Here is a 14,176-nt window from a genome sequence, read left to right as displayed (position 1 = left end):
GCCTTCGTCCGATGTCAAGTTCTCAATTGTCCTTTGTTGTTAAGGACCCAAATGAAAAGAAATGATCAATATTTATGATGTATGCAAATGAGGATTTTGGATTATGGCTGCAATTGAATGCTTATACTCTCACTGAGAGTTAGAAATATTACTTGGGATCCTAGAGCAGCCATCATAGACCTATGAAAGCAAGTAAATAACTCTGCCAATGGTATTTTAAGATCTAAATTTGAGCATCAGCAGGCAACCAGCAAATACTTAAGTGAATTGAATATGTTTCAGCCATACTTGCCCTTTACATCTGTTTGTAGACCTTCGATGTTATATTTTAGGGGATGGTAAAAATTCCCCCAGGCCTTCCTAAATCTTCCCTAATCATGTCTTCAGTTTGGTACAGTGATCAGAGAGGGAAAGAGAGCTTTCAATATCAAATCCTTCTTGGATTTCTGTGTAGAGATTTTTTGCCTTTTTCTCCCTTATTTAATAAGTATCCAAAAGTGGCTGAGAAACAAAACAAGTGATATTCACCTTATATTTTAACCTCTGAAAGATTAATAAATGACACAAATTATTTAGAATATAGAAAAGCATTCAGTTCTTTAAAAGCTTTTGTGCTTTGTATTTACTATCAGGAAATTCCCCAAGAAATTCATTAAAGCATTATTTAAATAAGGAGAGACATGGGACTAGTTTCACACTTTCTGTCTGTTATGCTATTATTGGAAATTAATATTATACAAATAAATTATATATTAAAAATTAATTTCCTGTTTTGCCAATTGGTGTATTGATTTCAGTTTGTGCTCTATTAATAATATAAGAAGAACACATTTTATAGTGGAAATTGGTTTTAAGTGGTTGTTCAGGAGACACATTTTACTCAGAAAAGCATTTAGCATAGCTACTTTACTGTGTGACTATTAAAAGAATGTCATTATCTCTTCACTACTTATCATTTTCTCTGGCTGAGCTAATGGTTTAAGTTCATTTAATTCTTAGCATTTTGCAATTTTTATCTCAGAAGTCCTTGGTACTTATTACCTAATTGAACAAACTGATGATTTTTTTCTCTCCAAGAAATGCTTACATTTGAATGTTAGATGTACAGTGTTATATTCCTGAATAATTTTACACAAAATGATTTTTCTTTTTTAAAAGATTTTATTTATTTATTTGACAGGTAGAATTACAGACAGTGAGAGGGAGAGACAGAGAGAGAGTTCTTCCATCCACTGGTTCACTCCCCAAATGACAACAATGGCGGGAGCTGGGCCATCCGTAGCTAGGAGCCAGGAGCTTCTTCTGGGTCTCCCACATGGGTGCAGGGGTCTAAGGACTTGGGCCATCTCCCACTGCTTTCCCAGGCCTTAGCAGAGAGCTGGATCCGACGAAGAGCAGCCAGGACTAGAACCGGCACCCATATGGAATGCCAGCAATGCTGGTGGAGGATTAACCTACTGAGCCACAGCGCTGGCCCTGATTTTTCTTAAAATCTATCTTTTTTGCCCTCAAATTGTAGTCCTGACTTTCTGAAAGGGTAATAAGACCAGTGGATATAAACTCAAGGAAAATAATCTTTATATATATATATATATATATATACACACACACACACATATATTCAAATTTTGAGATGGAAGCAGGGTTGATTGAACCAGTAAATAGAAGTTCTCTCTATATGTCTTCATCTGTCTTTCTCTACCTGTCAAATAAATAAATAATTTCTAAAAAAAATTGAAAAGAAAGATGTATACCTGCCTTATTATATTATCATCATTTCATAAATAGTACTTTTTATAACTGAAAGGATGATAAATTGAAAGCTAGAAAGAGAAATGGTACCCCAAACAGTAGACTAACAGTCATCAAAGTACTCCACATTCTCTAAGGAGATCTGAACACAAATTTGATCAGATACTTTTATGTCTTAGCTGGACAGGTTCTAATACCAATCATTCTGGCAATACCAGAAACCTCGTATGAATAGAATTGGTGAAGGAGAGAATGTGAGTAGTTGTTGAAGTGAGTAATGGGCCTACTGAAAATAAGAACCATTTTTGGAGATGAGGATGTCTTGAACATAGGGAAGTTTAGCTTCGTATATCTTAGGTTTCCATTATGAAAGTAAAAAGGATTTAATACAAAAAACTGATTGTACAGATATTGGGGCCAGCTAGGGAATCCAAAATTAGTTAATGGCAAGAAGCAACTACCATTTTGGTGGTAGAGGAAGTGCAAGGGAAGAGAGTGTTGTGAGAATTTTGGAGTACAAAGGAAAGGTTGTCATGGTAGGAACTAAAGGACCACCAAGTGGTCACTGCGCAGCTAGTGGTCAGATCTCTGAGGAGGATGTCATATGGCTGGTTCTGAGTCTACCAGGAGAAAATACCCAAGTTGTATCATCCTGGAATGAGGAGGAGGATTCCTTCTCTCCAAATCTCTTCATTCTTGTCTCCTACTAGTGATTCTCTTTGTCAGCATCTAAAGGAAGCCAACTCGGAAGAGAATCTGTGAAATGTAGGGTGTGGTGTAGGATGTGGTGTCTCAGTTCCAGCATCATGGAGCAGAATTGAGAATGGTTGGTTTGAGGCTTGAAGACATTGGTAAATAACTCAGAGTATCTTATTTATAAATTGATCACTTAAGCAGAAGACTTTCTGATATGCTTGATATGCCTTCTTGAATAAGGAGAAAGAGAAATGGAGAGATGTATCAGAGAGGAGAAATATCAGCAAAGCAGCCTCTCACTGTCACTTGAGCCAACATGTCATTCAGCCAATCAAGAGAGTAGACTATTGGGCAAAGGACCCCTACTGGCCAAAGTTTTGGTGTACACCAATGGGAATTGGAGGTGAGGAGACTTCAAAATTTATTTCTTCCTAGTGTGAAAACTACTCGCTGCTACGAAGAGAGCCAGCATTTGGACCTGCCTTAGAGAAAGTACTGATGCACTGATGAATGGTCTGATTTTGTTGGAGAAACAGTGGTACTCAAAAGGGTACTGCAGATAAATGCCCAGTTAAGCAGTAAGGAATTTGCCCCTTTTCATTAATTCTGCTATTCTGCCACAATGTGGAAGCAGCTAAAACTTGAAAGAGAAAGTAGAGAGGAAGAATTAGAGAATAGACCATTCCCTCTCTTACTCCTAGTTCTATACACTGAGCTGGGTAAGTGGTAGAGGAGTGCTTAAAGCAGTTATAAAAATGGAGTTGTAGAATAAATTTGAACTCTTATTAAGGAAAAAGAAATAGATTTTACCTTGCAGGTAGAAAGCACTTATTGGAAAAAATTTAAAATCTGTACTGTGTAGTAAGATCTATCATATATCACTGATGTAGGATTTTTAAATGATTACTGTTACTCATTGAAATTCCTGCCAACCAGGGATCACTGTGTAACCATACTCTGCCAATGGTGAAATTCACACTATTGCTGTGAGAACAGCAGCCAGGAACCTTTCACTCAGTTTAGCCTTTAACACTGTGGAGAAAGAATATGGGAAATGTGCAATTGTCTGAAGAAGAGTATAACCTTTGGATGTAACAGAAAGTGATGAAGAATTAATGTATGTTTAAATGTATCCTTTAAGTGGTAAAATAAAAAACAGGGAAAATATTCAACTACATCAGAAATGAAATTTATAGCCACCCTACTTACTCACCACCATAGACATTCTTAGAAATACTTTGTTTTGATGAATCATATGGTATTCTATTTATTGTGAAGCAAATTTTATAATGGAAGAATTACTCAAATACAAAGAGTCTATATTTAAATTTGAGGCATTTTAAAATTTCAGTATCTTTTAAGAATTATCCTTTTGCTTAGACTATTGGGAAGCATGTATACAGAAAGTAGATCAACCATCACTACCTGTGAGTAAGGACATCAACCCACTTCTGCTTCCTGAGAACAATGTGAGATGATGCCAACTGGCCTTTGGTTCTCAAAGTATTACAGCCATTCTGAAACTGCAGCTAGATTTTATTCATTTATTCTTTGAACAGTTATTTATGGAGGCCCTATTTGCATCAGTCACTGTACTAGGTACAGAGGGATGTTATTTTAATTTCTTTGTCTGATTTTGTAAAGTTGCAGAAGCAAGTTTACATCAGTCAGGGTCCTTGTTGGAAAAGGATTACCTTTCAAGATGGGCTGAGGAAGAAAATTTAATGGAGGTATTTGTTAGGAAATGTATGAGTGGGGCTGAACGATAACTAAAAAGTGGTTGGTTGGGGCCTGTGCTGTGGCATAGCAGGTAAAGCTGCTGTCTGCAGTGCCAGCATCCAATATGGGTGAGGATTCGAGACCCAGCTGCTCCACTTCCAATCCAGCTGAGTGCTATAGCCTGGGAAAGCAGTAGAAGATGGCCCAAAGTCCTTGGGCCCCTATACCCACGTAGGAGACCAAGAAGAAGCTCCTGGCGCCTGGCTTCGAATCTGTGCAGCTCCGGCTGTTGTGGCCAACTGGGGAGTAAACCAGCGATGGGAGACCTCTCTCTCTGCCTCTCCTTCTATCTGTGTGTAACTCTTTCAAATAAAGAAATAAATCTTTTTTAAAAAAAGTGGTTGATGAGCTACCATGAGCCAGCAACATTGCAAAGCTGATACCAGATCTGTGCCTAAAGAGGAATGCCCATAGGAGATGTGACTTAGAGTGGAAGACTTCAGCCACTGCTGTATGTGACCCAGCAGAGTTGGACTTCTCCTTCCTCGTGCCCTCCAATCTTCTGTTACTGCCTTTGTTTGGAGACACCTAAGAGGCAGAAGTCTGGAGAGACAGTGGATGTGGGCTGTGGACTGGCCTCCCAGGGAACAGACAGGAGACCTGCAGAGACTGGGGAGCAGAGTGGGTCCAGCAGGGCAGGTGAGGAATGTTCAGAAAATAATCTTTCTCACTTTCTCTTTTCTTGTTTTATATAACAGATGATTTTTTTTCTGACTACAAAAGTAATATATTTTTCCTGTAGACCATTTAGAAGACTTCCTTCTAACTTGTAATCCTGCTTTTTCTAGCCAGGGCATGTTCCTGGTTGAAGGCACATGAATTTGTTTGGTAAACTCTGATACTGAAAGGGTTATAAATCATAAAATTTATTTTCATGGCTAAGACCTCACGAAAGTACTCCTGCTTGCCGAAAGATCTGCTAATACTCTGGAACATTCAGTCTTTCTGCCTCTCATAGATTTCGTTACCATGCCGTCGTCTTACATCTGTGACATTCTTGGTACATTGAATTCTTTTCTACATTTTTTAACATTTTCTACACTCTCTACACTAAATAAATTCTACTCATTACTTAGAAATAGGAAGAGGGGTGGATATTTTATACATTGATTAAGACACCATTTGGGAGCTGGCGCCGTGGCTCACTAGGCTAATCCTCCACCTTGCGGCACCAGCACACCGGGTTCTAGTCCTGGTCGGGGCGCCGGATGCTGTCCCGGTTGCCCCTCTTCCAGGCCAGCTCTCTGCTATGGCCCGGGAGTGCAGTGGAGGATGGCCCCAGTGCTTGGGCCCTGCACCCCATGGGAGACCAGGATAAGTACCTGGCTCCTGCCATCAGATCAGTGTGGTGCGCCGGTCACAGCCCACTGGCCGCGGCGGCCATTGGAGGGTGAACCAATGGCAAAGGAAGACCTTTCTCTCTGTCTCTCTCACTGTCCACTCTGCCTGTCAAAAAATTAAAAAAAAAAAAAAAAAAGACACCATTTGGGAACCCTTATCAGAGTGGGCGGGTTCAAGTTCCAGCTCCATTTCCAATTTCAGCTTTCTACTAAGGTGCGCCTTGGGAAGCAGTGGTGATGGTCTCTGCCTGCCTATGTGAGACCCAGAATAAGCTCTGAGTTCCTGGCTTCATCTTGCCCCAGCTGTGGCTGTTGCCGGCCTTTGGAGAGTGAACCAGTGGCTGGAAGATCTTGATCTGTTTGTCTTTGTGTGTGTCTTTCTGGCTTTCCTATAATAATAATAATAAAAACTTTTTAAAAGTGAAAAGAAAGTCTTTTGTAATTCTTACTTTCTCTATATTCACGTTTAGTATTATTGTCGTTGGGTATATATAGTTCTGTATCCTGCATTTAAAACTTAAATTCAGTCTTTTTTAAAACTTAGGAGTGTGTATTTTTAAAATTTATTTCATTCTTAAAGATGCTGAACACTGATTATAACTCTGGTAAAATATCTGTTTATGGTCTACTTTTGTTGGATTTTGAGCAGACTTTGAGTGAAAACTTTAAAATCCTATCTGCTGCTGTTGGTCAGCATCAGAACACAGTAATTATGACTGTGCTTTGGTGTATGCTGAGAAAAAGTCTTGTTCTGGGAATTAAATACCTAAAAGTCCGTTGAGTATCTCTCTCTAGAACACATACAGAGGCAATGTTTCTCCCTTCCCCCACCTTATCTACTTTGTCAGCTTCACTACCAACTCCTGCATAATATAGTCAAATTATGTGTTAGAAATTCAACCCTGGTTTCCTGGGTGATGGTACAATGCCACTGCTTAGTATTGCTAGTCACATAGCTACAATTCCATCATACTCTTAATCTATATATAACTTCATGTTAGACAAGCAAACTTTTCCAATCAGGCATATATTAAGCATTTAAATGTACACAGTGAAAATGCAAATAGGAGTTCTTGAATTTGCAATAATATAGGATGTGTTGATACCTAGACTTTGTGAAATCACTGTATGAACTAACACTTTATGGACTGATAACTTTTAGAGTACATCTTTTTCCAGTTGAATTCTATAAATTCAGAATTCTTCATATTTCCTTATAGCCTACTGTATGATTAAAGTTTAAATTTGATCCTATTTGAAAAGGCTGAGTCTTTGTAAACTAGTTACCAGGAACTAGTTTTCATGTAAAGTTACACAACCAGAGTGATGTTGAAGTTCTCTGCTTTTGAAGTGACTTCCAATGATCTACATGGAACAATGTCAGGAATGGCAGTATCCCATCAAAATGGTCAGATTAGTGTGATTTAAACCTGGAAATTCTAGATCTTTCTAAATAGTGGTTGCTAAAATTTTCTGTGATGGATATTTGCCTATGTACTTATGTAAAGGTTAAATTTGTGGTATATATTGAGGTTAACATTTTTTCTCATACATGTATTCTCTCTGTTGGTATTCTATTTATTTCTTATTTTTTTTTACATTACCAAGGGCCATATTGCTTAAATTCTGACTCTGTCATGTTTAGCTGTTACCTTGGCTAAATACTTTTTATGAACCTCTTTTTCCTTCATTAGGAAAAAGAGATGAAAATAATTTCACACATTTTGATGGGAACTAAGTGAAATCCTTTAGAGGAAGTACTTTGTCATCTCTAAAGCCTTACATGAATCCATATTATTTGTATATTTTTCAGGTTACCAAATAATCATTGGTCATAACTGTTGCTCTCTATTCTTATTCTTCCCTCCAAAATAGATTTGCGCTGGTTTCTTGGAGTTCTGTATTTTGTGAACCATTTTTCTCAGCATGTCAAAGCTTGGGAAATAGTGGTGTTTGTTTATACATGTACCTTGTACACATTTCAAATGTTAGAAAACATGCCACATGTCTGTATTCAAGGATACAGAGCTGTTCTTTATTTTGTATTTTTTTTCTCCTGTAGGTTGTAAAAGCTTTCAGCAAAGCTGAACTGAATAACAGACATCCTAAGAAGAAATATTTTCTACCTCTATAATGAAGAAAAGCAGGAGTGTGATGACAGTGACGGCAGATGATGTAAGTCCCAAAAGAGCAGAATTGTATTCCCCTCACATTTTTGTCTATTCAGGAAAGGCTCCCATAGTTCTGTCCAAAGAGCAGAGAAAGGTGCTGGACACCAGCACTTTGTGACTAGATGTCTCTGTGTCTGCTGGACCTGGCATTCTGCAAGGTAGACAACAGGAACAATTTCCTCTCTCATTTGCAGATGGTTGAGTTTCAATTTTGTGGTCATCATTCATACAGCACCAATCTCTGGTCTAGACCCAAATCTGACTCTAGATAATTCCTGTGTTCATACTGCTTGCATTATCAGTCCTCTGATGACATCCTTCCATACTTTTACCCGCATAATGCGAATTCTTGAAAATCACTTCTTACGTTGGGGTCTTTAGCACGTACACATCCTCCAGGTCTTTGCTACCAAAGTGTGGTCCTTGATCAAGCAGAGTAAGCATCACCAGAGTATTTATTGGAAGTGCAAACTCTCAGGTCACACCTCAGATATGCAAGTCAGGCTTCTATTTTAACAAGCCCCTGGGGTAACTGAGTACCCAGTACATGAGGCTGGAGAAGTCCTACAGCTAGTCGTCTGAGGGATTCTGTAAGCTCACCAACTTCACAGCTTTGGTCTTGATCAGCTGGGATTAATGAGCTCCTTGTTTTCAGGTGATCTCTTCCCTATCAGTGTGTCTCTAATTGTCTATTCATTGCCCAGTTACAGTTTGTAAGCTGAACATTATTTATGCCAGTAGGATTTGCAATAGAAAGGGAAAGGCAAATGAGGGAAAATAAGTAATTTTTCTAACAATCTCAGCTGAGATAATAAATGAAGTTGGTCATTGGTACATAGATTGGATGGTGAGAATAGGGTATTTGTGGTAGGCAATATGAAGAGATGCTATAGAGGCTAGGAGGGAGGGAGTCCTGTGAAGATCTGGGGAAAGATCATTTCAGGTGGAGGGAACAGTGGGTGAAAAGGCTTTGACCATGTACAAGAAGTTCTATTTGAGTCTGTGGGAATTGAAAAATGAGTGAATGTGACTCTTGCCTTTTTATACTAGTACTACATGAATAGCTTCAACAAAAGACTTACTTGAATGGATGGCATAGGAATGCTATGCCAATCCTTTGCATTTAGGAACTAAGTTCTAGAAGTAAAGTGTAGGTTAAGTGCCATTCAAATACTGAATATAAACAATTTCAGTTAACAATGATTATTAAAAGTTTAGTAGAGGTAAGGAAGTTAGAGGAGTAGGAGGAGTTGAAAAAGGGGAAATAACTAAAGATACTAGGAGAGAAGATCCAGGAAGTATGTGTATAAGTGAGAGAAAATAGCTAATATATGTAAATGATGCATATTATGAAAAAATGATGCATAGGTTTCAAAATTCATTTTGCAACAAGAGAAATTCATACTTTTAATCTTGTTTTTCATGCGCTTTTTATAATACTCTCACATATATGCCAGATGTGTGTTTACCATGCTGTAGTTTAGTATGTATAAAACATATTGTATATATCATACATATACATTATAATGTATAACGTATGCTAAAATTTTCCATGTACATATACGTTACATAAACATATATGCAAATGTGTATGTACATATATTTATATGTATGTAATATTATAGCCTAAAGACAAATATCCTCATGTATGCTTGAGTTCTAATCATGGATGTTAGGAGATTATTTTTAAGAAGGGAAAGGAGTCAGTAAAAGTGATAAAAATGACCTCCTGGCTAACTACTCTTGTAATTGATGGTATGTGCCTATAATAAAGCTGCATTTTTCAAAAAAGACAAGATGACTTTTATTATTATTTCATGGAACATCATGACATTTTGCCTTTATAGGGGTCCTGAATGTCATTTGATATTTCCCAGAATTTTTATTTCTCCAGTCATTCAGACTGTAGAAAACAAGGTTACATGGTTAAATAGGGAGAATATACCTGTCAGGCCAGGCAGGCGGCTCAGCAGAGAGCTGAGTACTGAGCATGTAGTCTGTATTCAAACTGGGGCTTATAAGGGATAGGGGTCCTGTTCTTCCCACTGTTTCTCCTCCTCCTCCTCCTTCTCCTCCAGGACAAAGGGATTACTGAGTGTGAATTAGGTGAAATTCCTCCCAAGGGTCACGACTCAGTGTTTTCAGACTGGGGAGCCCACCTGGTACTGGGCAGAGCAGCCTCCCCTATGGAGCCTGCTTTGGATGAAGGATATTGTCAGGAAAGATACCCCATTTGGTGCTGAGGAGAGAGGATTCTCCTTGGCAGAAGGGCTGAGACCACCTGAAAAGTTATCAGGGTCTGGGCAGGACTTTGCAGTGTAAAATAATGGGCTGCTTCTGAGGCTGTTGCATTCCTCTGAAGAAACTTCTGTTCTCCTCAGCCCCTCTCACACACACAGAGGCTAATTTCTAGCTTCCTACCTAACAGTCTCCCCTGCCTCAAGAGAAGACACCCATGATCTTATGGGGATAGAATGGAAGAAGATCCGTCTTCGGTAGTTTCTTCAGAGCTGACAAATGGGCATAGAGCTGGTTATAGGTATTCTTCTCTTGCTATCTATCCTATGGTGTTTGAGGGTGGCCTGGTCCTGCTTGGTCCAGAAGACTGACCAGCTTGTCTGTTGGGGTAGTCTGGAAGCCCTGTCTCAGGGGCATCTGGAGCTGGATAACTTGTATTCTGTAAGAGACAAAACGAGAGCATTAAAACATGGTAGTCTAAAGAGAAGCAGAAAGTGTGTGTAAGCTCTGTCACCAAGGGGTGGCAATGACCAGGATTTCCATGACCAGATGCTAGGCCTGATATTTTAGCCTTGTTTAAATTGGTCCTGGAGTTGTCTGGCCTCATCCAAGAAAGTATGAATATGATTTTGTACCCATATAGTTTGACCCAAAAAAAGCATTTTGGGGGCAGTCACTTTCTTGGGTAGGGCCTGCCTGTTTTGAAGGACTGGGTTTAGCAATCCTATTGTTGGGCACTTGTCATGACAGCTTTACAATGGATGAAAGCTATGTTTTTGTGTGTTTGTTTTTCCCAAAGGAGGGGGCCTTTGTTTGGCTTGCTGTTGAGAGCCTGATTTAGGAACTTTGCAGTTTCCCATATCTAGGAATTTGTAAACCATTAGGAAAATGCAGGGACCATCTTAAGGTTGAGGTGTAGGAATTTGCTACATGGCCTGTATCCTCTCTTGGGCTGGTCTTCTCTCCCAGAGGTGAGGATAAGGGCTAAGTAATTAACTTTCTGGCAGACTAGCTTTGCTCTTCCCTGGATGCCTGGTAGCTATGTTCTGCCAGGAAGTTATGCATATTAGTTAAGGCACAAGACTAGAATCTGGGGTTGGGGGAGGAACAGACTAATACGCCATCTACTTTCTGCATTATTTTGCACCCTCTTCAACAGATAGGTCCTTTAAGTCTTCTGTGAGGGCCTGTCAAAATAGGTGCAGGACTGGCCAAGTTAGCTGTTACTCTAAGCCCTATTTTTTAAAAATTTATTTAAAGGCAAATAGAAATGGACAAGAGGGGTTTTTAAAGTTTATTAATATTCTGATAGGCTTTAAGGCCTGGCCAGGTATGTGTGAGGCCCAGACCTATTCATGGGGTGTTGGAGAGGCATTACAAGAGGGGTGTGAACCTCCTTAAGGAAGGCATCCCATTGACTCTCACAACCTGGTTGGACTAGGGGGAGAGCTGATCTGAACAGGAGGCTAGTGCAGAATAGGCAGTATCTCTAAATGGAAATTTACAGTTTTATCTGCAATTGCGCAGACTCTAGGCCATCCCCTCAATGGCAATGATTGTTTTGGAAGCAGTGCAGAATGTAGGGCTTTTTAGCTAGAGGCCAGCAGGGTCTGTGGTTCTGACTCAGGAGTTCTTCGACCCCCAGGGCAGTTCCATTTCCATTGGCCTGGCTTTTAGAAGGCTGACAGGATTCTTCAGAGCTGGCTTCTGTCACAACAGCTGCTTGCCAAATGCCCTGGCTCCTTGTGTTGAAAACAGGTGCCATCTAGGGTGGACTGGCCTTGTTGGGTCTCCTTGACAGCAGATCACTGTGTAAAGCAGCCATTAATTAGCCTGCTACCTATCCTTACATTGCTCCTAGTGCCTAGCCTGGTCCTCTTCCTCCTGGTTTCTGTTAAAGCAGACCATGGATGCAGCCTTTTTTTTTTTTTTTTTTTTTGAGAGGCAGAGTGGACAGTGAGAGAGACAGAGAGAAAGGTCTTCCTTTGCTGTTGGTTCACCCTCAATGGCCGCCGCGGCTGGCGTGCTGCGGCCGGCGCACTGTGCTGATCCGAAGGCAGGAGCCAGGTACTTACCCTGGTCTCCCATGGGGTGCAGGGCCCAAGGACTTGGGCCATCCTCCACTGCGCTCCCAGGCCACAGCAGAGAGCTGTCCTGGAAGAGGGGCAACCGGGACAGAATCCGGTGCCCCAACCGGGACTAGAACCCGGTGTGCCGGTGCCGCAAGGCGGAGGATTAGCCTAGTGAGCCGCGGCGCCAGCTGGATGCAGCCTTTTGATGTAAGTCAAGGAGGTGCTCAGCCCATCCCTACTTTTTGAAGCTTTCTTCTAATATCAGGGGCAGTGAGAGCTAGAAATCTATCTCCTAGTGTGGCAATTCCTACAGCAGAGTGAGGATCTATATCAGTATACTTATCAAGGCCCTCTTTAAGCCTTTCCTGGCTTAAGTCTTTTCCTGAGACCCTTGTTCTATGGTTGTTGGCTTATTAAAGATTTTTGGGCTTGTCTTCCTAGCTGCCCTTAATCCTGCCAGGATACAAGCCAGCATATGATCCCTTTGTTTCCTTCCCTCAAAAGTATTATAGTTCCATGGAAGTTCCTTAATTGGTATGGCTGTTTCTGCAATTGGGTGCCCTTCGTCTTGTCTGTGTAAGGTGCTTCAATAATCATTGACGTGCTGTGACACTGTTTTTCCCCATGAACTAGGGTAGTGTTTAGAAGGAATACTATGTCCTTCCAAGTAAGTTCAAACATGCCAGTTACCTTATACCATCCCTCTAACTACTTTTTAGGGTCCTCAGTGAAGCTTCCCGTCTCTCCTTTCATCTCATTTAAAGCGTGTATTTTAAAGGGGACCCGTATTTTGATGGGGCAGTTGAGTCCCACCATTTCCTGTAGGGGAAACATTCCAAAGGTTTCTGAAGTTGAGACTGAGGTTGATACTCTGGGCAAGCGGCAGGGGGCAGTTGGCTTGACAGGAAACTGAAGGTGTAGTGACCTTGGGGTGTCTGTGGGGGTGCTAGCCTGTGATGGCAGTCCTTTTGGCTTTGCCTTACAGTATACTCTTGATGGTATATCAAATGAAGTTCACATAGCTGAATCCAGCCTGCAGATTTTACAGAGGCCACGATTTTCTCTTGGTGCCATAAAGGCCTGTACATAAATGATTTCTGTCCATTTTCTATGCTCACGGCAGTAAAGATATAATTGTAAAATGGTATTATAATCTAAAGTCCTGTTATTTTGGCCAGGTTCCCTGATTACCTAGTTTATATTGTGACCAGATGGGGTTACATAGAGGAATTAGTGATTTTTTTCTTTAAGGCCTGGGGGTCAAACTGCAGCCAGTTTTTGAGAATGCATGCTAGTGGTGAATCACTCGGTAATGAGAGTTTGTTTCCCATATGAAAGAGAACAGAAGACAGTCTCTAAGTCTCTTTTTGGGATCTTTTCTCCCTTTAATCCACAATTTGACTTGGCCTGATGATGCCTGCTTATTCAATACTAGCTTGACTAAGCCTGTTAGTCAACCTTGAAGACAAAGAATGACTGGCAAGGCTGCCAGCTCAGGCGAAACCAAAGTGCCCTTTTATTTGTTTAGTTTAGTTGTTGCTGGGCTATTTATTTTTTTTTTAAAGGTGCAGCCTGATAACGCTTGTCTATCAGCTAACTCCCTGTCCCAAATGCAGCTATGTTGATTAGGAGTGGAGGCTCCCAGTGGGTACCTCACCCAGACTCCTCCGCTCTCAGTGCCAAGACATGTAAGGTGCCTAGAAGGGACAGGGGAGGGCTGCAAATAAGGACAGGAGTGCAGCAGGGAGTTTAGCCAGCTCCCTGTCCTGGATCTGACGGGGCCCTGGTCAGACACCAGAAGCAGGGAGAGTACATACATCACCACTGCCCTCACTGTCACACATTCAACATGCAGGACAAACCAAGGCCATGGGGGATGGGGTCTACTCAAACTGCTTCCCATCAACAATACCTAACGCCAGCAGAATCAGACCCTTATATAAGCATAATATAAACCTGCCATCACTTTATAACATTACAAAGAAATTCACATAGCCTAAGTTAATTTAAACAGCTATCAAAGCAGGATTTTAGACCATTGTAAGAATAATCCATTTAACCCAAGTATTTTAACCAAAGCTGTAGACCAGATATAATCGAATTTACTATAATCAGTCAATCATTAAAA

The 14,176-nt window shown here is 40.6% G+C and overlaps 1 protein-coding gene across 2 annotated transcripts in view; it reads left to right on the top strand.

Annotated features, from left to right (window-relative positions):
• Window positions 1–14,176, top strand: part of PDE4B (phosphodiesterase 4B) — a 678,720-nt gene that overhangs the window by 117,725 nt on the left and 546,819 nt on the right. For both annotated transcript variants that reach the window (XM_017346216.3, XM_051857656.2), the window contains exon 2: window positions 7,630–7,742. In XM_017346216.3, the coding sequence (XP_017201705.1) occupies window positions 7,701–7,742 (42 nt within the window). In that variant the 5' untranslated portion in view covers window positions 7,630–7,700. The remainder of the gene's footprint in view (window positions 1–7,629; window positions 7,743–14,176) is intronic.

Source organism: Oryctolagus cuniculus, chromosome 7 (assembly GCF_964237555.1).
Source record: "Oryctolagus cuniculus chromosome 7, mOryCun1.1, whole genome shotgun sequence".
Classification (NCBI taxonomy): Eukaryota; Metazoa; Chordata; class Mammalia; order Lagomorpha; family Leporidae; genus Oryctolagus; species Oryctolagus cuniculus.
The sequence above is the reverse complement of the archived record's forward strand: the minus strand, read 5'-3'. Positions and strand labels throughout refer to the sequence as shown.